Source organism: Symphodus melops (genome assembly GCF_947650265.1).
Source record: "Symphodus melops genome assembly, chromosome: 15".
Classification (NCBI taxonomy): Eukaryota; Metazoa; Chordata; class Actinopteri; order Labriformes; family Labridae; genus Symphodus; species Symphodus melops.
This window is the reverse complement of record NC_136705.1, coordinates 645,929-672,738: the sequence shown is the minus strand read 5'-3', so window position 1 is coordinate 672,738 and position 26,810 is coordinate 645,929. Positions and strand designations below refer to the sequence as shown.

The window sequence follows — 26,810 nt, the reverse complement described above, 5'->3', positions numbered from 1 at the left end:
TGGAGGCCAATTAAGTGACCGTGATCCCGTGTGCTGTGAACTAGCAGCTGGAATTCAGAACATGGCGTCAGTCACACTATAGTTAGCAGCCGCGTCGCTGGGTGGCTCATATGTGTGGCCTGAAGGGACTGTCACTCTGTCAGTCAAACTGGATCAAGTCCAGCCATCATCTGACCCCCTGCTGGAACAGAGGCGAGCAGCCACAAACAGGAAGCTCCTCTCCTGTTTTCAGACTCTAAAGAGCTTCCAGCTGTTTTTGATCTTAGAGGTGCAGAGCCAATCAAGTCGGCCTTCTGTTTGAGATACTCGGCCTTCCAGTAATGTGGGCATCATCCAGAGGTTGAGCTGCGTCTGGATGAACTTACTGCTGAGGCTGACCAGCGTCCAGCTTCATGATCTGATCCCAGTTGTGAAACCTCTCACTCAGGGAAGAACAGACTGATGTGTTGGAGGATGCGACGCCTCCTGCTCACATAATCCACAAACAATCCTGCTCCAGTGTTCAACCATTCATTCATGTCATGTTTTTAAGAGTACAGACCGCGTGATGTAACGAGTCTTTGTTATTATGTGAGCGGTCCTACATGTAGTGATAATGTTGAGAAGGTGACAGAACAACACTTTTAAATGCTACGGCTGGTAATCTTGAGGCCTGTTAGCATGAATGTTGAAACAAACTGAAACAGACCTGTGACACACAGCAGCATTTACATGAACACACATTTCTCTAAAACTGCTTCAAGGTCCCGACATAAACACACGTAGAGTCCTGTGTTTGTGTGAGTTCACTGCACCTGACAGATCGAGGGCTGCTAGTTTTCCAGGCGGGACGTTTGCCATGAAGCGCTCCATCCCCAGGTAAATGAAGGTACTGCACCTGCTGAGCAGCTGCTGCATCTCTGACAGACTGGAAGCACAATGAAGAAGCTGAGTGCTGCAGACATGAACTTTGTATGCAGAGACTTTAAAAGACGCTGTGCTTCATCTTCTGTCTCGGCTCTACTTCTCTAACCTGGGTGTTTGCTTGCTGCCCATGAAGCCCTCCCAGAGGTGACCGTGTGTTTCCAAAATCTCCTCCATCCTCGAGCTCAGGCTGGTCCCGTCTGTGATACGAAAACATCATTAAACCCAAAACTACAAAGCCCGCAATTCTAAAACTCTGTAATGCATGCAGGATGTTTTAAAGAGTCTCTGATTTGGATTTTTCATATTTATTTATTTGGTTTCAGATCATGAGGTAAACGTATGTTGGATTAGTTCCAGGATGAGTCTGCAGAGGGCGCTAAACAGAGACAGCTCCCCGATGTGAAACAAAGAAGTTCACGAGAGGCCTCAAGCTTCGACGTGAGCTGCTAAGACTTCTCAGACTCTCTTCTCCCAGCACTGGAGAGCAGCCGTCCCCTGGCAGCCCTGCAGCGTTAAGTTTTGTTCTGTTCCAGATTTTTGTTTTGTGAATATTTTCTGACCTGCAGCCCTCAATAAAACCTTTTACAGACTCGTTTTTTATGATATTAATGCAAAATGCAGGAATGTGATTCATCTGTCTTACCAAAGCTGCCTTCATGGTGTGGGTCGACAACATCTGTTGATTGAAGTGAAGAAACAATCCAAGATAAAATAACTAAATCGGTCACTTTTAACAGAAATGTTCGACTGCAGAGAATAAACGGTACATTTGAAGTGACGCGTGTCCGCTGGGACGGTGTGAGACGGGAACGCAGCATTCAGCGGCATCTGGGGGATAATTAGAGTTAAAGGTGGCAGACATAAAACACATATACGTTCATGTATGCATCAGCAGGCACAAGCTGCAGACTGCTGTGTGATGACAGAAGATCAATGCTCTGACACATTATGTAATTGATTGAAACGGCACAGTTAAAAGGGGGAGAGGAACTTAAATGATTGGCCGGACTGACAGCAGGTAAAGTCATTTTGCCGTCTGTATCTGGCAGATTAATTTAGTCAACTCACAGCTTTGATGGCTTGGCTTTGATCTGCCTTCCCCTTCATTCCCTTCCCACCTTTGGTCTCCTTTTTGTTGTCACTTTCAACTGCAACAAACAGGAAGCAGAATTAATACGTGCATGTCCCTGTCAGATAGATTACTCAGACCGGTGTCTGCGGTGACATTTATGTGGGACTGCAGCACAGTTTTTAATGTTTCCTTATGATCAAGGATTCAGCACTATGAGCAAAGTAAACACACAAATCCAAACTCTTAATTCCATCTTTAGATTTCATCTTGTTAGCGACAAACTCACCTCATTCTTGTAAATGCTCTGTTCAAAGCTAGCCTTGATACAGAAACGAAGAATCGCTGCTCGTCACTTTGTAAAAATGTCTCCAAAGATGTCTCCTGATTGAGCTGGTCATCTATACATCCTTACTGACTGAATCAATTAAAAGCCTCTTCTCCATGTTGCTCTAACGTGTGTCTCTATAAACCCCCCAATGATGAGAGAAGTCCATCAGAGTGGATTTACAACGACACACTTCACACACATGTTGAAGAGGAGCTCTGACACTGATTTACACTGAAGAGGAGATGGGGGGGGGGGCAAGTTCAAGTCCCGATGCAGGCTAAAATATGGAAGTTGGTTTGGTAGCTGGTGCCAGACCACCTGTCAAGCACTGCCGAGGTGCCCTTGAGCAAGGCACCAACATTGAGGGGGTGCTTCCAGTGAAGGCAGCTGCCGCACTCTGACATCTCTCCATTACTACATGTCCACAGGTCCTGCTTGTGCATGTGTGTGACTCAGGCTTGTGTGTGAGTGTGAAGCCTGTCTCTACAATAACACAGTGAGAAACAGAGTTTCCCCCCCAGGTTCACAAATACAACAACAAAACAACAAAAAAATACAAACATAACATTTGACTTCATGTTACGTAAGCAGCTGAAAAACAACAACAACAACAACAAAAAAAAGTAATTGCCGTATTGTAATCACTGGTTTTATCTGTCTATATGTATATGTATATATATATATATATATATAGACACACACACACACACACACACACACACACATATAATGTCTGTGTTTTTGTTTCAGGTTTCATGTTTTATCCAATAAAACTCTCAGACTATGGAATCAGACATTCGGTAGAGGTGAAGCTTTCCAACAAGAATTCAGTCCTTTTACAGTCTCTGCTAATTCGTCCGGTGCGTACTTCATGCAAAGCAGCTCACAGAAAAACAAATAGTCCTTTCCAAAGTGGTTTCAGGCACTGCATCTTCCTGACACAATGGTAAACTGGAGATGTCAAAATGACGCTAATGAAGGTCCAGAGAAAAAAAAGACTTTTTATTCCCAGTCTCATCATCACACTGGGTTTTTGATGTGGACATTGAAAGGCTATTTATGAAAGGCATGTTTCCTGTCTGTGGCATATGCTCGTGTGAAGTGAGGCACACACATGTACACTAGTTGAACAGTAACCTTTGAAGGTTCATTTATGTTATGCAAATGATTTAACCTTTAAAAAGGTAAAGATGTCTGCAGCCTCACTGCTCTTTCTAACCCCTTTCTTTTCTCTGCAAAATAATTACGTGTGAAGTTCAGCCCGAGGATGGAAGGGACACTAAAACACACTACTCTGCTTTTTTAATTTGAAAAGGTCATGGTACCCGAGAGACTAGAGAAGAGCATAATGTGGCAAATGACCATTTATTTGAATGTTTTTATTGCTTTTACCTGAAAGTGTGCTTCTAAGGAAGTGAGCTGTGTGAAGTGTTTGTAAAACAGAAAAGGATCCATAATAAGCTGCTGAGTAATGAAACAGGTTTGTAGTGAAGCATGACTATGCAACTTATGTAACAGTGTGTGCTCAAATATTTGTGTTGTAAAAATAAAAAGTGTAAAGTGCATTAATTAGCAGTTAGAGTTCTGAGTCTAATCATTACTGATATAATGTACGTGGTCAAGTTCATCTTTTTTAGTGGCTCCTCTGTTTACTCAGCTTAAAGGATCAATCAGTAAAATACCTCCTGAATGAACTGCTGAAGGAAACATGCTGCCTTCTCACTATGTCCTCCTTCTAACTTTAGATTCTGCTCCTGAATGTTCTGGATGCGTTCGGACCAGAGACGGAGGCTTCTTGGACACTTCTCGGTTGTTGTTGGTTTTATGTTGCTACCCTGAATGTAACAGTCACTCACATCTCCTCGAGTGTCTCCTACTCCGACGTTAAGGTTTCTTTTTATGACAAGGTCCGTATTCCAAACCGGCGTTTTAGCAGAATGAACCTCCAGCATCGCTGTGTGTAGGCGATGTGACGCTGTGCTGTTAATGGACATCCACTTTAGCAAAGCTGGCCTCTGTCTTCTGCATGCCAGCAGGATGTGCAACGACCTTTCTATCCTGAACAAATTCCATTTCCACGGTTGGCTACCTGCAGTTCAAACCCGAGTGTCAAGATGCTTTCACGGGTAAGCCTTTACTTACTGAAATATGATGAGGAATTATTCACGGCCACAGTTTGAACTGAAGAAACATCCCACTAAGAACACTGTTGTTTCTTCTTTATCTGTGACTACAGAAGCTGCTGATTGTTTACCTGTAACCCTCAAAGTCACTCAGATAACCTGTGTGATGTCGAGCAGGATCAGCTGTGTTTTAAAAAGATAGACGTCTCAACATTAATTGAGTAACTCAATAAACTTTAATAGATGATAAAAGAATCATCATGTTGGCATCAATGTAAAAACACAAATCTGACACTTTTATTCCTTCATGGGGATCAAACCAGGCTTTACATAGAAATATGTTTCAGTCCTGTAAAATCATATTATATGTTTAAAAACGCTGTTTGATCAGATTCACACCGGCAGTTTTTACTTGATTGTTTTGAATCCCATTAAACCAGTACAACTTAGTGTACGTTTAAAAATATAATCTGTGCTGAACCCCAACAAGCATCAATGATCTATCAATTATAGTTCTATGTTTAGCGGGCCTTAAACAGGATGATGCATTAAAGAAAGAACAAACAGAGGAAACTGTGTAAAAGAGAGAGTGCATGATTAACGGCTAATTAAAAAAGTACAGTCAGAATGGTGACTGTTCAGTTAGAGCGGCACTAAAAGGTTGAAGTGAATTGCATCATGTGAAGCGTCTTGTGCTTCCTTATTGTACCAGGTTTCTAAAAATACCTGTGTTATATAAAGCACTGCATTAGTCATGTCTGTTGTTTACACACCGTCTTAAGTGACTCAGACATAATGAGGATTTTTTTCGTGGGTGTGTCTTGCTCTGGTTTTCTGTGGTCTTGACTTCAACACTACGGCCCCCCCGTGTCTCTGTGCTTCTATCTGCACGAGGCTGTTTGATGAGCAGTTACCATCAGATTGAGCTTATCTCTCTTTGCTTTATGCGTCACTGACAGGAAGCTGTAATAATAACGTTAAGAAGAACAGTAACATCATGCACACATCTTTTAAACTACTTTAAAACACTTCTGGAGTTTTGAACTGTGTCTGATCTCAGTCAGGAGAATCTCAGCGTTGAAACATCAGAGGAGTTTCACGCTGAAGTGTCATTTTTTTATTCAGCTGACTCACTTGATGCCCAGCGTGAACTTCAGATAATGCATTGGCTGTATGTAAAAGAGCCGTGTGAACAATCTGCTTCACTTTTGGTACCATAACATTTGCATGTTCATGGGAATGATTAGAAAACCTATTTTTAAAGGTGCGTGCGTGCAGGTACCTTTCTGCGGTTCTTCTCGGTTCAGGCGGCTGTGGAGGAGCTGCAGGGAGAAGTCTCTGGACACAGAGGTCACGCCGTCCTCCTGCAGGATCATCAAGGCTTCAAGAGGAAACTCCAGCAACTTTCTGTCTGCCAGCAACACCACATACTGGCCGGGCTCTGCTGGGACACAAACACCAACATACATTATAATCTATTATTAAGACTTTACAATAATACTACTCAGCAGTAGGCTGCATGTGTGTCACATGGAACATGTATACAGCTCCATCAGAGGCGTGTGGGGGGGCGGCGAGCTGCAGCCTGCTGATGGGATGCCAGGAAACAGATCGCATTCACAGCAGATGTTGAAATGGTGCTTCATGTGATACACAATGAAGAGATAACCACGAGGCCCTGAGGAGGTCACACACAATTAAACTCACATCCGACTCTCGCCTGCTTTACCTGCACTCTCCTTCTCCTCTTCATCTTTGGTCATCTCAGGGACAGGAAGTGATGCAGCCCGGCGCCTGAGGGACGACAGGACAGGGGAGGATCAGCAGGGTCACGGGATGTCTGACATGTCCAAAAATAGAGTGAGATAGTGTAAGATGTGACAACATATTGACACAGATGCTTGAATGTGATTGGCTGCAACAACACAGCAGGGACAAAAGACTGAGGTACCAACATGATCAGTCTCCCCCCCCTCAGGGACATGAGTACAAATGACAGCAGTTAGGTTTTCATGTTAGTCTGGCACAGATCTCCCCTTCAGGCTAAAGAAGCTCATTGAAGAGTGGATACCAATTAAACCAGCTCTTTCTTTCATTGTTTCACACCTCAATGTGTGCATTACATGTTGAATACATTCAGGAGGAAAATAAGTCTTTGTTTTTTAAGGAGAAACACTGACTGCTCCATTTGTCACTAAACCAAGTGGAACTGTCCAATCTAAAGCAGAGACGAGGACATGGGAGAATCAATCTGGACAAAGACGGCAGGCAAGATTCATGAATAACTTTCAGGTTTAAGAAATGTTTTGTTTTACAAAGAAGAGACAATGAAACCCTGCTGAGTTTTTAAACATGTTTTTAATCTGACGTAGATTTTAGAGGCAGACTCTGTCCGGCTGATGATTGAATCATCGAATCATAGAACTACGTCTATATGGAAAATCATGAATCAAACACAACAGTCTATACTCTGTGATGACGTGTGTGTGTGTGTGGGGGGGGGGCTTCGAGTGCACATGAGTAAAGACCTTATTAAAGCTTTTCCCTCCTTGCACAGATATATTACACTCAGTCTCTGTTCTCGTGTTGTTTATATAAAACTGAATTATCAATTATTTCCTTTTTTTTTTACATGAATATGTCGATTTGTGTTTTTGTTGTTTAACGTCTTGATCCAGATGAAACAGATGTTTGTTCGACTTGTCTGGTCTGCAGTGTGAATGACACTGAACTTCACCTGAAGCCAGAGAAGTCAAACTGAGAGAGAAGCGGCTCCAGGTAGTCTTCCATGGCTCGCAGCAGGTGTGTGAAGCGAGGGCTCAGCGTTTGCTCTGATGCAGGTTTCTGTGTGTGGGAAGAAGAAAGAGGAGCAGTTTTTATTGGCCTCTGTTTTGTTGTGCACGCACGTTTTTTCAGCAGCACGGTGCCTGAACCCACGACTCCTTAGTGAGCGTGGCAGACACATGAGATGGTAATAAATGCAGCTGAGTGAACTTATGTATGAGGCCTGCAGTGGGTGATGTTAATGGAGTGATAGAGGACGTACGTAGGGAAAAACACGCTGCTCCTCAGAAACCTCCAGCACGTCTTCGCCAGCGTGCCAAGTCTGCCGGCAGGTTTCCCTGAAGAAGGCCAGTCTGGTCTCCTGGCCGAAGGACCGAGTCTGCTCCCTCAGAGCCAGCAGAGCCCGCGGGCACACAGAAGCTTTGGCCACCCTGGAGCATGTCAGTGTACCTGCAACCAAAAAGAATTGACAAACAATTACACGGGTACACTCCCAGGCACACACACACACAGGCCTGTAATTGGTCCCTGTGAGCCCCGCCCCCTCCTCCTTCTGTACGGTCGCTTGCTCTTTTCCTCTTCTCTTCATGTGCTTCCTCACAGTTGTTGTCCTAAGTCTTAAGTCCTTTCTTCCTCTCACCAAACCTTCAGCTTGTTATGTCCGAGTCGTCCCAGTGAAGGTCATGTGAGCATTTTAATGACCAGTGAGGACGTGTGAAGGCAGCTGAGCAAAACAAGCAGCTGATTGGTTGCTACCATATAAATACTAAATGACTAAATCTACATATGAAGACATAAGATGCAGTATAATGACACAAAAAGGAAAAAGTCTGACAGGTTTTTGTTTTGTGAGAATTTGTTTAAAAGCTCAAACCTGCAGCTTGTGATGTCTTTGCCTTTTGATTTGGAGTTTCAGCCGCCTCGTAGAAAGCTCCATAAAGTTCTGAACTAAAGACAAAGAACCACAAACACTAAATAAATACTTTTATACATTTAAAATACACAACTTAAAAAGCAACAGCTTGAAACTATACAGTGACTGTACAACAACACATACACCTGAACTGTGAGACCTCTAGTGGCAGCTCAGGTGTATTGCAGTTTCAGATATGCAGTCTATCACCTGATGCACCATAAACAATAGATAAAGAGAGAAATGACAGCGTGGAGAAGCGAGAGAGAAGAGTACCCGTCGGCTGAGTGCTGAAGCAGCAGGAGCTTCAGGGTTGGAGGAAGCTCTTCCAGGATGTTTAGGTGGCCGGCGTTGATGCTGAGGTGGCTGAAAGTCTGCAGGCCAGAAAAAGCTTTTCAAGTTAACTTCTTCAATTGAACATTATGATAAAAAACACACATAGATAAATATATGTATCTGAATAAACAACATTAATCAGCAGGAAAGGTGGAAAGCTGGTGTTCAAAGTTTGATTTCAAACTAAACTAAGATCCCTTCTCAAAAAGACCACGAACACCGATCCTTACAGATCATGATGTTTACAAACAGTCATCATTTATCTGATGCTTTCAAATTGTTACTGCTAGTTGTAGTTGCACAATCATCACTAACACTTAGTTTATCAAAGATCCAGTTACTCTACTGATTAAGTCAAAAGTTGATTTAAATGTGTCCCTGTAAACACTGCGGTATCATATGGGTCACTTTCAGGTAACATCTGGACGTTTTGTGCTCACAGTCACTCCATGACGTCACATGCATGCTTTCAGCCCCACTTCTCTGTAATGTTGTAAACCTGCTAACATTCAGAGCAAAGGCCGAAACAGCCCAAATACCGTGTCCCCCATCAAGGGAGTTTAGCCAACTGGATGTGACAGCCTCCATAAATCATGGGTGGGGGGGTCTGGCGCCCCGGTACCTTGGAGAGGCTGATCAGGGAGTCCTCTGCTCCCTTCAGCATGCTGCTGGGCCGCTCCTCCTGAGAGAGGAGCAGCTTTGTGTGAAGGCTGAGCAGAGCAGAGAGCTGGGACTCACTGGAGCCAGAACAAGCAGAAGTGAGGACGTCAGCCATCGTAGCAACGCTGCAGCAGCTCTGGGAACAGAAGAGGGATGAAGCAGCTGATGGAAGACCATGATGAGCTGCAGAATGCTTTTAAGAAAGCAGAGATGATGATGTGAGCCACCTGCATGCAGTGTGACAGGTCTACATTAGATCTCCATACCTGGAACAGGGCGAGGTATTGTCCCGACACTGCAGGGTCAGACTGGCCATGACACTCCAGCATGTTTAAAGAGGCTTCAGACAGGATGGAGGAGGGCAGCTTGTGTTGGAGACAAAGACTGGTGGCCTCAGTCAGTGCCTTCCTGGCCTGTGCCAGCAGCTGTTGGGCTCTACGCCTCCTTCGCTGTGAGGAAGACACACAAACACACACGCCGGCACAACTGTAATGTTATTTCTTTGTAAATGAAAGAATCAGTCCTATGATGTGGGAGGCACTTTCCTGATTTGTTACCTGTGATTATCGTCTGAACTGCTCGTGCTCCAAAGCAAATCCTACATAATCCAGGAAACGTGAAATGGCTTTCATTTTGAAACGTAAACCGCCGGTCAATGTTTTAAATCAACATTTGTCTTTGGTCATCAATATTCCTGACTGTCGGGGCGCTGGTTGCCTAGTGGTTAATGTAGTCCTCCAAGCGGGCGGCCCGGGTTTAAATCCGACCTGTTGCTATTTTTTTTAACATCTTCTGTCTCTCTGTCTCTGTCTCTGTCTCTCTCTCTCTCTCTCTCTCTCTCTCTACAATAAAGTCATAAGAAGCCTATAAACCTTTAACATCAGATTATTCTCAGCAGGGAGACTTGAGACAGACGTCAGTATGAAGAGCTGAGATGAGTCGGAAGTTTCCGGGTCACTTGTCAGGAGGAATGTACCTGCAGCTCAGCACTTTTGGCCCTCGGTTCTCTGCTGCCCGACTGTCCGTCGCTCTCTTGCTCCACAGAAGCAGCGTCTGCAGGGTCAGACCGGGTTCCTGTCTGCACAGAGTTGGTCCAAGATCACAGAGAAAGAGGTTGTGATTAGTATAAACCCCCCTCATGACCACAAACCACGCACACTCAATTTATGTAAGTGGGCATCCATGTCTCTAATCCTCGTCAACTTTTCACCCTGCGGAGCCACTTTCTCCAGGTCAGTCAAATCCTCATCATCAGGTCTGTTCCAGGCTGAGGAGATTTACTGTCTGCAGGTTTTTATACAGGCTGAAGGAGATCACTGAAGAGAACTTTTGGGGCGGCAGTAGCTCAGTCTGTAGGGACTTGGGTTGGGAACCGGAGGGTCGCCGGTTCAAGTCCCGGCATCTAGAGCGCTCGCTGTGGGCAGCCCCCTCACTCTGAGACCTCTCCATTAATGCAGAGTGAAAAAAACGAATTTCCCCTCGTGGGATTAATAAAGTATATTAAAAAATAAAATAAAGTTACACTTTAAATCTGATGAAAAGTAAACACAAGCGAGACGAGAAGTTAGGAACCAACAAACATCAAAGCCGCTGCTACGCTGTGGGTGTGGCCTAAATGACCATCACAAAACGTTCCTCGCATTGGACGTTTGACGTGCATCAGACGGGTCTTTAACAGACAATCATGACAACCACATTATGATTTGATCTGGAAAGATCTGACATGATAACCACTTGTAGCTGTTATCAAGTCTCCATAAGGAACCAGAACATGAGGCTCCTGTTTGAACTGATGAATGAACATCTGTGCAGTCTACCTGTTTGTGTGGGTCCCAGAGGGCACACACATAGAGCGGGTCCTCCTGCAGGGCCAGCAGTCTCAGGTACTTTCCCATCAGGCTCAGACAGCCAGCTCTGGTCTCCATGTGGTCAGGGGACGCAGACCGGACTGCAGCCAGCTGGCTCAGAGCCACCTGCCCGACCGTGCTGCAGATACTTAACCAGTCCTGGAAACAACACGGGCAGCCAAGTTCAACTGAAGGTCAACAGATTTACATGTCCAGTAATTCAACAAATACAACAAGTGTTAAAAGCTGCAATGTGAGAGGAGTTCATCTCTCTCACATGAGGAGACGCACAAACTGGATAACGATAACTGATCTGTTTTTGATAAGACTTAATGTCACCTGATGCAAACTCTAAATGTGATGTAGTAGGTCTCATGTTACTCCACTGGCTTCCCTTATTAGAACTGCTGTGTTTGTGTTTGGAGCATCTTACGACAGGACAGGCTCTCTCAGAAGCCTCAAATGTTTTTCTTAGACTTGGGGACAATCTGGACCTGGACCTGGACCTGGACCTGGACCTGGAGCTGAGAACTTGTCTGATCCCTCAGTCTGCTATCATGTAATGATCTGTATTTAAAGTCTTTTATTGTGAAGCACTTTGTGACGCCTGCTCTTGAAAGGGGCTGAAAATAAACTTTCCTCCCTCTATGCTTTAGTGCAGAGTATGAGCCATTCTCACAGGTGGGAGGTGTTTGTGCAGCTTGCTCACCTCTTCTAAAGAGCCAGGCTCAGGAGAGCAGCGTGTAAACTCCTCCAATGCCATCTCAGCAGAGGCCTTCGTCTGTCGGGACACGGCTCTGCGCTTCTCCTCAGCGCCCTGCTCCTCCAGCAAAACCAAACTGAACTCTGCCAGATCCAGACGCAGCCGCAGCAGCCTCCGAGCGGCTGCCAGAGACAGTCCAGAGCTCTGCCCGGGACCAAAGGGACATGACTGAGCTCAAACAGGAAGTCAACTGAGCAGGCAGGTTTAAATGACAACAAACACTAAAGCCCATCTTCAGACCTGAATCAGAAGTCCAAAACTATGACTGTGAAGTGATGAGTCAGCGTGTGAAGCAGATTTACAGGAAGTGAGTAAACTTCAGCATCCATGTGAATAAAACTAAATAATGTGAACAGTCTCTAACAGAATATGAAGCACAGGTTTAGAAATGAGCTGCATGTTTCAGGTAGAACATTCAGCAGAACAGCAGCACCACCTGCTGGAGACTGTCCTACAAAACACCCACAGAAGATTCAAACTGAAGTCAGAAGCAGCTGAATCAATCGTTGTCCTCTAAGTCCAGTAATATTGAACGTACACTCAGCTTGATTTTGTTTTAAAGGCCCACAAAGGGAACATGTGTAGATTTAGATTCACCTCCTCCTGTAAGGGGAGCAGCCTCCGAGCGTTCAGCACCACGATTTCCTGCTCGCTCACAGCCAGCTGCATCTCGGAGAAACTGCAGAGCAGGAAGCGCCGTCTGTCCTCTGAAGAAGACGCGTGATTGGCCAGGACTCTGGAGAGCAGGATAGTTAAAACAGACGTACGTTTCATTTTGGTAAAGAAACAAACGTGTCAAGGTGCCTTAGGTATAATTGTTGATGTACAGAACATCCCCCTGCAGTAACTCAACATGTGTTCAGTTTACTTCAGGTGTTGTTATTTTCTTTATATTGGTGTTTTGCACAATAATAAAATAACTTTTTGTATACCTAATCCTTTTCCTTTTGTTATCGTGTTGGTACGGACACATCTGGGAGAACATCTACAGCCAGATGTGTCCGCCTCCAAGTCGTTTAACTTCCACTTAGAAATCACCCAATGAGAGCAGCTCGTTCAGTCTCAGCTCGTTTTGTGATTCGTTCCACGTAAAGAAAGCTGAAAACTTAAACGTCTGTTTCCTCGGTTCAGATCTGACTTTTGGAATCTGATGAATCTGAAGGTTGTTAAAAACTGAGGAGTGGATGAATGATATCAGGGAGAGTTGTCTGCTTTCCATGATGGGAATGTTCAAATAGTGGACCCGGACCACCTTGAACCTTGGACCAAAACACGCCGAGTCGGCATAGAATTCATCTGAAGTGGAGGCTGGACTCTTTTAGTGTCTCTGAGACACATTTCTTCTGAGTTTTTGAACTTTTTTTGAAGGTTTTTTTAACGAGTCGTCTGTGATGGAGAAATCGTTAAAGTCTGCTCAGAGATTATTGGGAGTCCAGCTCAAAGACTGGAGCTCCCTGCTGAAGGACCGTGTGGTCCAACAAGCCAAAAGGATCATAAATCAACCTGGACACACTGTCACTGTCTGTTCTTTAATGCCCTCTGGATGGCGCTATCCCACCCCTCCAAGGAGAACAAACACAGACTCCCACTCTTTGTCCTCCTCCAGCTCTCAGACTGTTGAATCTGATCAGCTGTAACTGGTCAGTTCTTTAAAGCTGTGTTGTACTTGTGTCTCTCTCACTGTAGAGACGTGTCTGTTGGCAGGTGACAGTCATTGTCTGAGTGCTGCTGTGACTGTTGTCTTTCTATCGTCCTGCTTTCTTTGAATGACTCTGTGAGCAGTTACACTGAATTATTCTTCTGAGATTGATGAAGTCGTCCGACTTCTTTAGGAGCGTGTGTCACATTTTTCTAAACGTCTCTCTACTTTCCAGCTCACTGATTGGTCCAGATGTGTTTTACTAAGTATGAGCAAAAGTCCACTTTTCTTTACAGAGGGGGACAAAGAGTTTTCCCTGAATTCAATATGTCCTGAAGAAGGTCAGGTTTAAACCCAGGCTCAGTTTGAAGTTATGAATAATGCAACAGATGAAAGTGACTGACTTTTTCATTTGCAGACTCTGATTGTTATCCTTATAAACGTTGATAGATTTACATTTGTCCTGTAGGAACTTTAAAAATCATTAAAAAAAGGTTTGCATGAAGGTCCGTCATGACTTGTGCAGCACAAACCTGAGCAGACGTGCACCCTCTCCGTGTGCCTCTGCAGCGTGTTGCCTGTAGTTCAGACTGGTGAAAACATGTGCACACTGTGTGAGCGCGTCACAGGCGGCCTTCAGCCTCTGCTCAGCCTCTTTGCAGAGAGTCTCCTCAGGTTCAGCATCACTGAGGTCACACACACGTTCAACGGCTCCTCTGTAACACAACACAGTCAATTAGATCACACAGGTCAGGTCAGACATCTGTAGAGACAACAGGTCACATAAAAAATAAAACATGTGAAAATGAAGGTTTTAAAGCTGGTCTTATAACCAGCTGACTTTTGTAAGATTCAAATGTTGAAGTCAAATAATGAAACCATCAGCTAAGTCTGACGAGGTTATAGAACGAGTCCCTTCAGGTGTAGACTAGTCAAAGAGACCCTCAGAATACTTTATTCTGCTGCTGGTTGGTTTTGCAACAACTGGATAAAGAAATGAACGAGACAAACCAGAAACCGCTGGTCCCGTTTAGTCACTTCAATTTAAAGACTGAAATCGGGCTCAATGATTAAAAACAGCAGAAAGATCTTTAAAGGCAGCAGAGGTTAAATACCTCATCTTTAATGAAGTGATGAAGAAGGTGAGCTCCTGGACTCTGTTAACACGCTGATCCAGAACCAGCCTCAGAGCGTCACAGCCCTGTTCTATAATCTGATCAACCTGTGAAAGAAGAAAGGCATGCTGGGAAATGTATTTTATACAAAGAGGGACCGTTAAAGGGGATTGTTCCACACCTGGCTGCTTGCATCTTCATGTCCCTGGGCCACTACAGCTCTGACCTTGGTGAGGGTGAACTGGTACCAGAACTCCTCGTCCCCGCCCAGGTCTTTGGCTTTGTCCAGCAGGATCAGACTCTGAGAAAAGTTCTGCTCTTCACAAGCCAGAACAGCCAGACTGAGGAGACTTCTTGCTGTTGCTCTCTGGTCTCCGAGCTCCTGAAGCAGAAAGTAAGAATCCAGGTCTAATATGTGTAGAAGCTTTGCATTGATAAAGGTGAGGTTACCTGTGTGATCTAAACTAACTCACCGTAGCCACCAAGTGGGCCTCTGCCATCAGCTGCCGGGCCGGTTGAATGAGCCCAATGCTGAGGCAAACCTCAGCTTTCTCCAGCCAAATGTCCCGAGCACACACGCACACACTCAGACGCCCAGACGACGACTTTTCACCAACTGGGACTCTCTAAAATCAAAACAACACAAGACATCATGAAGCCTTTGTGTCAGAGGACAGTGGATAGAGGAGGACTCAGGCAGAGAGGAGGGAAGGACATGTGGGAGAGGGGCCCAGAGGTCCGTCCACTTGGAGGATTATAACTGCTTGTCCATCAGCAGCCCTTTAAACCAGGCTGTGAACAACACAATGAAAGTTTATACATTAAAAAAAGGATGTATGGGGGCAACGGTTTATTAAGATTATTTTGTTGTTCCATGTTGTTATCTGCCATTAATCAGAGTTAATAACATTACAGCACATGGTCTGTTTATAGCTGAATAAAAGGCTTGATTGGACGCTTGGGAGTCGTCCTCTAAGACGTAATAAAACCAGACTAAAGTCATGTTTCACTTGTAAAGCCTCGTGACTGTGGAGCATGTGATAAAACGTAATACATAGATTTTGTGAGTAGCAGGCTGACCTCATTGAGGTTTTTGTGAAGGCCTCTCCTCTCCTGCAGAAAAGCAATCTCTCGACGGCAGCTGCAATCACAAACAGTCATCGCTGAACATTAAAGTCACGTGCACACACTGACTCTTTATACTGGAGTGCACGTACGCCATCTGCTCCTGCTCAGGGATTCTGCTCAGATTCAGGAGTTGCTGGTGATCCGGTGATTGTGCCTCCAAACCCAGCTGACAGCAGGCCCGCACAATTCTTTCAACGTGGAAAAAAAAAAGACAACAACTTGAACTGTTTCTTTCATATGCTGCTGAACCACACCATCATTTAATGAATCTTTTCTCATGACTGTTATTCTCGTACCTTAGTCGGTACAGATCAGAGAGGCTCCTCTGTTCCAAAAGGTCATGAGCAATGGTTTCAGCAAGGTGCATTATGGGTAAGGTCAGGTGGCCCAGTGAGAGCGAGTTAAGCTCCTTCGTCAGCAGGTTGAGAAAAGACAGGCTCTGAGTCTGCAGCCAAACAAACAGAAGAATAAAGAGGAACTTAATATCTCACACTTTAAAATCCTGCAGAGAGAGTTTGATCTGGTCACTCTGAGCCTTTGTTTCTAATCATGCGTCTATTTCCTGTTCCTGTTGTGTTTGCCATAGTGAGAGGTGTGTGTTCTGGCCTGCTTTGTGACGCTGTGTGTGTTGACACAGTGGGGGTTGTTGTTGGTTCTGAAGATCTGCCGGGCCTGCTCCGGGCAGACGAAGCGAGCCCAGTCGTTCGGTGTGGAAGGAAGCTCCTGATTCAGGACGACAGGTTTCGGTCTCTCGTCTGCAGGAGGAGGCTGCTGAGACAGTTCATGTTAGATGTCTAACTTTTATTTACTTCATCCAAAAATAAGAAACAATAACTTTTTCTGCAGTGTTTTTCCAGCTGCTTTGCAGAACTTGCAGAATACGTTTCAGACAGGGATGACCAACGTTCCTGAGCCTGATGTGGATGCTGCCATTTGAATTTAAAAGCCGTCCTAGATTAATTATAGGTTTGGATTTAAAATCCTGCAGCCACATGTCCGATGTGTCGAGGACATTCTTGAAAAAGAGATTTTTAATCTCAATGAGTTTTTTTTTTTGTTTCCTGGTTAAATAAAATGTTTCCTTGTGCGAGACACTTAGCCCCAAGTTGCTCCCACTGCTTCAGCGGCGGGGTATGAATGTGTATGTATGGAATTAGTGTCTTTACACAGCGGCCCCTACCATCAGTGTGTGTGTGTGTGTGTGTGTGTGTGTGTGTGTGTTTGAATGTCTGTGTGTGTGTGTGTGTGTGTGTGTGTGTGTGTGTGTGTATGTGTGTGTGTGTGTGTGTGTGTGTGTGTCCAGGTGTGACCTGCACAGTAAAACGGATTACACACATTTACACTCTCATTTAGTTAATACTGACATCTTTGTGTTTTTTGCCTTTGCCCTTGTCTTTGCCTGTTCTGGATCCTGCAGACGGAGGCGGCTGGGATGATCGACTCTTCGCCCTTTCGCTGGAAATCTCACAGCACACAGCCATGGACACCTGGAGCACAGGCAGCGTATTGAGGGGAACGTTACATGTGAGAACATGCTGCCACACACAGCTGAATGACTGGACAGTGAGCTGGTTAAGATGCTGTACCTGCCACATGTGTAGCACCAAGGTGTAGGCTCTGAGCAGGTTAAGCTGGTGCTCAGGTGTGTTCCTGTCCGCCATGACAGCGAGCAGAGTGTGTGCTCGAATCAGGCTGTCAAGGCGTCGCACCCCCTTCAAGTCAGACAAACTTTGTGTGTACAACGAGCCCTGCACTCCGACTGCAGACTCACTTTCCTCTGAGCTTTTGTTGTCGTCCTCTGGAAGAAGAACAAACACACAACTCTTACTTAAATGGAACATTTCATGATTACACAGAGAGCCACACGTCCCTGTTATCAAGTTAGTCATCGTCTTTTTCTTCTTCTTTTTTGCTCAGTTTGTCTGGAGGAATATCTAACAGGGCTAAAAACTGCTCTTGTGCTCTGCTCTTGTCATGGTGGGTTCACTCTGTAATCTGAGGTAAAGGACTTCTGAGATATCACAGCTAAAGCTAAAGGTTAATTCTTAATATGTTACCTCTTCGCCTAAATGTAAGAGTATCAGTCCCTGATACAAACAATGATAAACTGTAGATCTACCTGCTCCACGTTCAGCCTCCCTCTTCAGCAGGATGTCTACGGCCCACTGAACGTGCTGTTCAGCACCAGTTTTAGGGAAGTTGTGAAAGTACAGCCACTCTCCAAACTCCAGCAGCAGGTTGACCTTCTGCCACTCAGCCTCTGCACTCTGTGTAAAAGCACCATCAAACATGCAGGACAGGCAACAGGAAGTAGTTTCTGACAGGACCTGGAGGGTTGAAGCCTTGATCTTGATTTATAATATACTGTGTCCATGCAGCCTACACTCTGACACGACTTCTTCATGTTCATATAATATTCATATCTAATTATTGTTGTCTGTGTTCATGTATGATTGCTGCAGATGTCTGTGCAGGTTCTCAGTCATGCAGGTGGTGGAAAATCCTAAAAGCTTGATCCAAAGGCAGCTTCACTCAGTGCAGTCACTTTTGGATCAAGCTTCACTGCAGCCTCTCATTTAGTCTGATGGCTGTGGCTCAATGTAACAGGTACAGGTGTGGACTCAGTTTTAGTCCATGCTTTGCTTACAGTGAGAAACATTACTGCTGTGGTGGACAGATGCTAAAGACAGGATGAGAGCACAAACTAATAAAACTAAATATTCTTCACTTTTTTGTCCCCGTTCTTTTTCAGAATCTAAAACGAATATCATACTTTTTATTTAACTTGACTTCAGGTGAAATCTATTCCTCTGGTGTTACCAAAGCCAGGTGTTCAACACAGATGTAATGACATGCTGCCTCCACTCGATGGTGCTAGAGACTTGTCTTTGGTCAACATGAGATGAGATGAAGAAGACTGTGACCTGACTTTGGAACAGATCTGTGTGATGGATCTGGTTTATGATGTGATGATGACTTGAGGACAGATTTACCGACAGAGAAGTGATGGACTTCTGGTAGCAGCTGAGCTGTTGGCTCACACTGTCAGAACAGAGCGCCACCTGGTGCCACATCCATGAACAGCACTGCTCTCCTTCGTCTTGTAGTTTCTTCATATCGCTCAGAAAACATATTCCCAGTCGAGTTTTAACCAGGACTCTCTGTTTCAGAAGACGTCTGGGAAGACACAGCAGGACATTCAGATTTAACGTGTCTTTAAGTTTCCTCCTCGCTCATGGCGTCCTCTGTTACTCACAGTCGGAGTCTCCTGTCAGGAATGTCTCTCACAGCCCGGTCCAGGATCAGCAGAGCACTTTTCCAGTCTTCTTGATCAGTGTGGATGTGACACAGCAAACTGTAAATGGCTGCTCTGAGGCTCAGATCCTCCTTATCTGCTCAAACAGGAACACAAACAGAATCTCAAGATTCACATTTTGATTGCTGTTGTAGAAGCCAATTCAATAGTCTGGATTACTTGTTTATTGATTTACCTCATTCTGCCACTAGGTGGAGATCATTGATAGTGTGTGTTAAATGTGTCGATCAGAGTGCTCTGAGACATTTAGGGATCGACACCGAGTCAAGATTAAGACGGTAAATATCACTGAGAAATCCTTATGTTGAGAGCAGGGGGCGTGTCCCTCGCCGTCACACGGGGAAGTTTGCAGCCATAAAGGGAGATTAAAACTACCAATGAATGGAAGTTATTTGTTCTTTTAGAAAGGGCTGTTTGCCTTACCACATGAATGAAATACAAACATGGCTCATCAGTGACTTGAGTCCAGCACTAGCTGGTTGGATGTTTAAAGGTCACTTTGAAGAGGAAGTCCTCAATCATCATCACGGTTTGTCTGCTTCACTTTTTAGAAGAAAATTCAACATTTTAAACAATTCTTTAACACATACCGTCATCAGTGGAAGTTTTTACTGTTTTACACATCCCCCACACTGCATCTGTACATTTTACATTTTACAAAGAAAAACAAACTAAAACTACTCTGAATCTGTGACTTCACATTTTACTGCTAAAAAAAGGACGTTTAAGTTTTTTACGTTTTACAAAAGTGACATTTTTTTGTTTGAATTGTTACAAATGTTTCTGTTGTTTTCGAGTGCTCACTTTAAAGAGTAATCTATTTTAAGAAAGCACGTTATCGTAACATCATGTATGTTATCGTAACATAATCATGCATGTTATCGTAACATCATGTATGTTATCGTAACATAATCATGCATGTTATCGTAACATAATCATGCATGTTATCGTAACATAATCATGTATGTTATCGTAACATAATCATGCATGTTATCGTAACATAATCATGTATGTTATCGTAACATAATCATGCATGTAGATCTCAGAAATGCAACTAACCAATTAAACATATCTGGTAATTAACTGTTTTTTCAGGAATCTTTACAGATGTCAAATCTAAATTCCAGTCAGGAAGCATGGGAGTCTTTTCCTCGCTCACTTGTTGCTTCTTGAGTTGAACTCGGTGCTGTGAAGGTCAGCGATCCTTTCACTGAGGCCCGTTTCTGAAACACAAAGAGAAGGATTTAAGTCACTCCAGGGGAGTGCTGGACGCTTTGTTGGACTTTAAGCTAACTGATGTAAAATGCTATCTTCACTCGCCCTTTATTTGACCCTGCCCGCTCTCTGTAGATATCTGTAAATCCCCCGCCACTCCTAGAGGCTGCAACATCAGCGGGCTCACTCATCCGGCTGATGCCCTGGTTTTGATGTTCCCACTTGGGCGTCCCACACGGAAACATTCCCCGTGTGTGGTAACCACAGCTCAGTGGGGGTTCATAAAGCTTTTATCCCTCCTTATTGTGTTCGCCATCTCTGCTGAAGAACGGCGTGGAGTCGGAAGAAGCGCCACAGATGAACGTTCTGTTGCCTTTAATTAAAGATTGAAAGTGATTTTGCAGCTGAACGTCTGTTTATCCCTCAGGCTGGACTGCTGTCCACAGGCAGCGCTGGGGAGACGTCTTCTCACACTTCAGCACACCCACCGTAGAAAACATTTCATCAATTGATCATCCATTAAAGAGAGCTCGAAATCTGTGCTTCTTATTTTAAAGACTAAAACAGAAACTCATCCGACTACAGGCTCGAATATAACCTGAGCATATAACTTAAACAGAGGTCCACACTCGGGCTGAGCAACTCATGGAAGAATAACCCAAGCCCACATTCAGAACCGCTCACCCTCGTCCTGTGTCACGTGACCGTCATTGTGACACGTTTTATCTTCAGGGAAGATGAACGTGAACAAAAAGAAGTCAAATGTAAAACACAGTGAAGGAAATGAAAGTTGACTTTATACTGTTAATCTCTACTTTAAAATGTGTCCTTTTCAGTTGAGATGTTCAATAAATAACCACAGAATAGTTCATCAGATATTCACTCTGTCATTAAGAACAATATCTCGTGAGAGCTCATGTCAGTGAACTATGAGAGCAAAAAGCTAAATAATCGTTCATTGATCATAATAGAGATCAAATGTTCAATGAATGGTGATATTGATTTGAGGTCCAACACTTGCATGTTTGTTGTTGGTGTGGTCCAGAGCAGTCAGGATGGTCTCCAGAGGCTCTCGGAGCGTCTCTCTTTCTTCAGGAGTCTGTGTGAGAGGCAGACATGTGTTCCAGTAATGTCTGCCAGCTGCTGCACACAAAGCTGGATCCTCTGCCTTTTCTGCAAAGCTATAGACGGGAGAAGATGTGAGCACGTCTGATGTTAGAAACCAAGAGGCATTCTTCATCATTTATACATAAAAATCACCTGACGCCCGACAGAAGCACCTGCAGGGCCTCTCTGTAAGTGTGCACATTTCCTCTGGACTCAGAGACTAAACTGGAAGCTCTCAGGCACATCGCAGCGCTCAGCATCTCATTCACTGCAGTCGGGCCGTACCTGGGGGATATGAGAAAATGTATGAGCGGTCAATCAAAGGCTATGCCTCAATCAATCAACCAAATTGTAAAGTGAACACATGCAGTAAAATCTTTGCAACGTAATGCAAAATGTGTGACCTGGAAATCAAAAATGAAAATCAGCTGCAATACTGTTAAACATGCACAAGATGTCAGCTGCTCCCCAGAGAGCCGAGGAAGCAAACATCTTAACTACTATCAATGTTTGTTGTATACATTACTCTGATAAAGACAGATGTACTTTACTTCTCAAATGTTCCTATCGTTGATAAACTTGTAATCAGCACTTACAAAACACAGGGCACAGTGTTGAGCGTCTTTGCTGCAGCCTCCTCCAGCTGCAGAGCTTTCTCAGTGCAGCACAAAACCAAGCCGTGGTCTTCAGCATCGTGGCAGAAGGAAGCCAGCTGGCACCACACCTGCAGCTCCACCACAGCATCAGTCCAGCTGCACTCAGACGCCATGCTTACGAGCTTCACGGGGGGAAGAGGGAGAAAAGAGGAGGGGGGGGGGGGGAGTGAGGCGGGAAATGAAAAATAAGGGTGGAGATAAAAACATGCAAACAGGGAGGGTGGGAAAAGGAGGGGACACAAGCAGTGAGGCGAGGAAAACAAGAGAGGAAACAGACGAGGAGGGGGGGGGGGGGCAAGGCCAGATGGGAATGAGAGCGAGCGTTAGGAGGAGGATGGAAGAAGGGAGGATGATGAAAGGAACGATTGCCCAGGAAGAGAGGAGGAGGTAATCAGGGTTGTAGCACAGAGAAAAACAAAGAAATGAGGAGCGTGAATGGAAAGTGACAGATTACAGGGAGGAGGGATGGAGCAGAGATTGAAAAGAAAAGGGGAATGAGGAGGAAAGGATAAGGCACATTTGGGGTTGGGTAGTTGATATAAAAGTTGAATATAAAGGGGTGGACAGAGACAGATGTGAGAAAAAAGAAGGAGGAGGACAAAACAGCGAGAAGAAGTAAAAGATAACACAAAGGCGACAGAGGATGTGATGACAGCAGTTCTTCACTGGAGTCAGAGCCTCACGGTTAGCAGGCTGTGATAACGTCAGAGAACCACAGAGTCATTGGGACCTGCACGGGGAAATCATCTGCTAGATTTAAAATATTCGGATATCACCGTCGTCTGGTTTCCTTTGATGTTGGAAATATTGTGATGCTATACGGCTTTGTTCAGGTGTGCTCGGCATATGTTGAACTCGGCCTTGCTGCTGTGTTCAGAGACGTCAGCAGTCATCTAACAGAACGGACATGTTGTTTCACCTTGACATTTGAACTCACCTCCCTCTTGATTTTATATTCATATATTCAGTTCAATATCTGTATTGTTTCTGATTGTCAACCTGAAATACAGCAGTGTGTCACTTCTCTTTCAGTGAACATCATGAATAGTCTGCAAACGTTTTTTTATCCAGGACACTTTGTCGCTGACATTGAACTTTCTGGAACATTTGATATGACCACGACTTGTTGACTCATATCGACCTTCATTTCTTCTGTTTTTTATCACTGTTTTAAGGCATGAGAAGGAGATGCATTTCACTGCGTTGGCTGTTCACTGTCCTTTTTAGAGCCTATAATAAATAACCTGACTTGACCTCTGACCTCTAAAATCTTATTGACATATCTTTGAATCCAAGTAGATTGATTTGCACACAGTTGAGGATGTTCCCTTCAGCCAATCCAGAGATTTCAGGAGGCCAAATATTCAAAAGGCAGAACAGGCAGCGCTCCCTGAGAGAGCCTTATTTAAGCGAGCACGTTGACAGAGGCAGTTACAGTGTTTTGTGGATATTGACACACGATGAGATGCAGACAGGCGCCGGAGACTCCTGGGTCATATTGGCGTCTGTCGTTGCCATCTGGGTATGGAAAGAGAGGAGGTGTACATACTGTGGAGAGACTGGGCACAGAGAACTCCATATGTCTCGGGTTCCTGTTGCACTGAAGCATCTCCACTCCGACCAGCACATGCATCATCTCCGACACTTCCTTCTTCTCACTCTGAAATGAGAGCAACGCATGGTGAGCATGTCTGTGCAGCACTCTGCTCAACACACACCAGTCCCTTCAGTTTAATTACACAACACACACATGCACCTGATCATACAGTGTGTGACCCATATACAGCAGAGACGAGCTCGTCTGTCTAACGTGAGGGAAACGAGTTGATCATGTTTACAGAGAATAGAGATGAACACGCTGCACTTCTTCATTTGCATGGCAGGAAACAAACCTCAGTTAGCTGTGACTCAAAGCACACCCAGCTGAGGGGGACTAATGTAGGGCAGCACATTCCTGGCTGACAAGTGGTGGTGGGATAACACGACTAATCAAACAGTCTGTTTAAACAGTGTGTTTAAGTGTCCTCGTCCCACAGTACAGAAAGACAAAGGGCACAGACCGCGGGACACAATGCTGGCGTACGGATTCACGGCAAGTTCCACCTACCACATTAACAGGATTAATAAAATGATCCAACGCTCCACAATATAAGAGCGTCCTGGAGGAGACCTTCATAAAAGACACATTATGAAACAGCCATGAATCTGTCATGACTGTGACTTGTCTTCGTTGTCTCAGCGAGCATTCAACCTAATTTCCATTTTACATAACGTTCAGAGCCACAGAAATGTTCCCGAGCATCCTTTTATAATCTCTGGTGCAGTCTATGGAGGGCTGAGTGAAGCAGCAGGAAACTATATACATTACTAAATGTTTTCATTTTTGAAGTGCCAGAGGCTTTTTGGTTTTTATAACAGTAATAAAATATATACTTTCTCAAACTTTTCACTTCATTTTGAAGCCATATTGAAAACTTTATTCCACCACCTTTAATGTGGCAACGCAGAGATGTAAATACTTTTCTCCTCTTATTTCCTGACACACTTTATCTTCCTCCAAAAGAACATAAAATGTAACATTTTATTTTAAATTCAAATTGACCAGAACAGAATAATGACAGCAGTAGAAGCTGCAGGTCATCCTTCAAACACAGGCGCACAAATCATTTTAAACTCTGCTTGAGCTGCAAGTCGAGGATGTTTTATGACATTTTCTTCATCATCACGTCCTCATTCTCGTCTATTTCAAGCTTCTTTAAATGTACAAACTTTCCCGGTTGGATTTCTTGGTTCAGCATTATTTGTTCCCGTCAGCTAGTTAACACAGTCAGCGTCCTGATTGGAGGGTCGGAGCACCGAGGGACTGTTGGTGTTTACACCCCCAGCACAGGAGAGCTGGATCACCAGGAGGAGGATTTTCAAGCCCGGCTCGTTGGGGAATAGTGATTAGGATCTGTAGCATGCAAGCAGATATCAGAACCTCCTTCAGAACCGCTCAGTGAACAGAACCCGCCTGGGACCTTTTTCATAACAGGGATACAGTCCTGGGGTAATATAGAGACGTCTGATGTCTCTTCCTGGTTTGCTCTATCCTTAGCTTTGTTTCCCTCCATGCATGGGAGGGACGAAGACACACGTGGAGGAGGCTGGTGAGGGATGCAGACGTAGCTCTAGACTCCAGGGACAGCAGGGACAGCAGGGACAGCAGAGACAGCAGGGACAGCAGAGACAGCAGGGACAGCAGGGACAGCAGGGACAGCAGAGACAGCAGAGACAGCAGGGACAGCAGGGACAGCAGGGACAGCAGGGACAGCCCCCGGCTGCCAGGAGCCAAGCCTGGTGAGAAACCTCCCTGTGGGTGAAAGTCCTCCACCTGAACTTACTTTTACTGTCACTGAGTTACTTTTCATAATAATGCCGATGTAGTTGTCTTATGATGTAGACTAACAAACAGCAGCATCATTTACCAAACAGCTCTCACAGTGGCTGGAGGGAGATTGGACTCTTGCGTTGGGAAGCCTTTAACACAGAGCAGGAGTGAAGTTCCAATCTCAAGAGAAACTCGTGTTTTTGTTTTGAACATGCACTTTGGTGTTTGCAGCTTCGGAGAAGCGTTTGAATAGAGAAATCTTTGGAGATATGTCCAACGTTGTAAAAGTGATTGTTTGTCTTGAGTTTGAGCCAAGCATGAAGGCCAATGGGGGCCATGTCAATGGATCTGCAGCTTACTTTCTGTCTTTTTAAAGCATGCTTGCTATGGAGCTAAAGAGCAGGTGCTGAAATCAGGGATCACAAGGAGGACAATAAGCCACGCCTCATGTCTGTGAGTGCGTCATGCAGGACAGCATGTGAACCTACAGAATCACACTCCAAGTGTGTCGATATGTTTGACTTTAAAAATGGCATGGCATATGTCTCAGCTTCTTTCCACAGCACCTTTCTGCATGGAGGATCTTAAATTTAAATAGACTTCTAAACATACTGAAGCTGCTATAAGCATCCTGTGTGTGTGATAAAAAGCTAGCCAGGCATGTGTGTATGTTTGAGAAAGTGGTGTTTGCATTTGTGAGAGTCTGGTGTATGCATCCTGCAGTAAGATGAAAACAGAATCTTCAGAGGCATGTGTCTCTCTCTATCCCACTTTCCAAGAGACAGACATCACTGCAGAAAATAAAACTGATACTAAAAAAAGTCTCTAGAAACAAGCTGCATATTTTACATCAGCAGCTCGGCTTGCATACTCTCCTGACAACCTTTTTTATTCAGCAAGAATGAGTGTGTGTGTGTGTGTTAAAGAGTGTGACAGACTTACACCTGTGTGCTTGTTAATAAGACACATTATACTGATGCAATAATGTCTTGAAGGATAATAAAATAAACAAAAAAAAATCACATATCTCAACACAGGAAACATCAATCTTGTTCCCAGGAGCGACTCTATGAGGCCGTCAACATGAAACTAACAAGCTGAAATGGAGCCACATAGAAAGAGAAGGTCACCTCGTCCATGGTGTCAGTACTGGAGCTGATCTGCTGCTGCAGGAGCCTCTTGATCTGCACCCATGTGGACACCACCCGTTTCCTCACTGCGATGGGGACGCTCTCCTCTGAGGTGTTGGATAAATTCATGGCATAGTCAGACAGCTAGGAGGAAGGTAGAAAACACATCAGCTGTAAGCACATGGTTCCGTATTGGTTATGAATTACATGTTAATGGAAATGAGGATGAAAAGTTGTGGTTTGTTTGTGTGGGCTGTGCGTGCACTGGACGCTCTCCAGCCTCACGCCTCACATACAAATGAGCTGAGACTGTCAGGAAGTCAGACACTGAATCTGACCCTGCTGCAACACAGACTGATTATGAAAAAATAATGAGAGAGGATCATTCCTTTAGAAAAGGAA

The 26,810-nt window shown here is 44.5% G+C and overlaps 1 protein-coding gene across 1 annotated transcript in view; it reads right to left on the bottom strand.

Annotated features, from left to right (window-relative positions):
- cfap46 (cilia and flagella associated protein 46) overlaps window positions 1-26,810 on the bottom strand; it is a 42,357-nt gene that overhangs the window by 2,565 nt on the left and 12,982 nt on the right. Inside the window, exons 15-50 of the mRNA XM_079363307.1 lie at window positions 26,409-26,552; window positions 23,458-23,568; window positions 21,849-22,030; window positions 21,406-21,537; window positions 21,161-21,326; window positions 20,090-20,153; window positions 18,871-19,006; window positions 18,608-18,791; window positions 17,734-17,881; window positions 17,201-17,412; window positions 16,979-17,101; window positions 16,221-16,385; window positions 15,911-16,059; window positions 15,704-15,802; window positions 15,567-15,627; window positions 14,960-15,112; window positions 14,668-14,868; window positions 14,487-14,593; window positions 13,905-14,087; window positions 12,330-12,468; window positions 11,679-11,876; window positions 10,940-11,128; window positions 10,099-10,200; window positions 9,389-9,571; window positions 9,085-9,258; window positions 8,403-8,500; window positions 8,088-8,161; window positions 7,476-7,663; window positions 7,167-7,273; window positions 6,159-6,223; window positions 5,712-5,873; window positions 1,975-2,054; window positions 1,674-1,734; window positions 1,550-1,582; window positions 1,013-1,103; window positions 795-907 (exon numbers count right to left, since the gene is read on the bottom strand). Of these exons, the coding sequence (XP_079219433.1) occupies window positions 795-907; window positions 1,013-1,103; window positions 1,550-1,582; window positions 1,674-1,734; window positions 1,975-2,054; window positions 5,712-5,873; window positions 6,159-6,223; window positions 7,167-7,273; window positions 7,476-7,663; window positions 8,088-8,161; window positions 8,403-8,500; window positions 9,085-9,258; window positions 9,389-9,571; window positions 10,099-10,200; window positions 10,940-11,128; window positions 11,679-11,876; window positions 12,330-12,468; window positions 13,905-14,087; window positions 14,487-14,593; window positions 14,668-14,868; window positions 14,960-15,112; window positions 15,567-15,627; window positions 15,704-15,802; window positions 15,911-16,059; window positions 16,221-16,385; window positions 16,979-17,101; window positions 17,201-17,412; window positions 17,734-17,881; window positions 18,608-18,791; window positions 18,871-19,006; window positions 20,090-20,153; window positions 21,161-21,326; window positions 21,406-21,537; window positions 21,849-22,030; window positions 23,458-23,568; window positions 26,409-26,552 (4,777 nt within the window). The remainder of the gene's footprint in view (window positions 1-794; window positions 908-1,012; window positions 1,104-1,549; window positions 1,583-1,673; window positions 1,735-1,974; window positions 2,055-5,711; window positions 5,874-6,158; window positions 6,224-7,166; window positions 7,274-7,475; window positions 7,664-8,087; window positions 8,162-8,402; window positions 8,501-9,084; window positions 9,259-9,388; window positions 9,572-10,098; window positions 10,201-10,939; window positions 11,129-11,678; window positions 11,877-12,329; window positions 12,469-13,904; window positions 14,088-14,486; window positions 14,594-14,667; window positions 14,869-14,959; window positions 15,113-15,566; window positions 15,628-15,703; window positions 15,803-15,910; window positions 16,060-16,220; window positions 16,386-16,978; window positions 17,102-17,200; window positions 17,413-17,733; window positions 17,882-18,607; window positions 18,792-18,870; window positions 19,007-20,089; window positions 20,154-21,160; window positions 21,327-21,405; window positions 21,538-21,848; window positions 22,031-23,457; window positions 23,569-26,408; window positions 26,553-26,810) is intronic.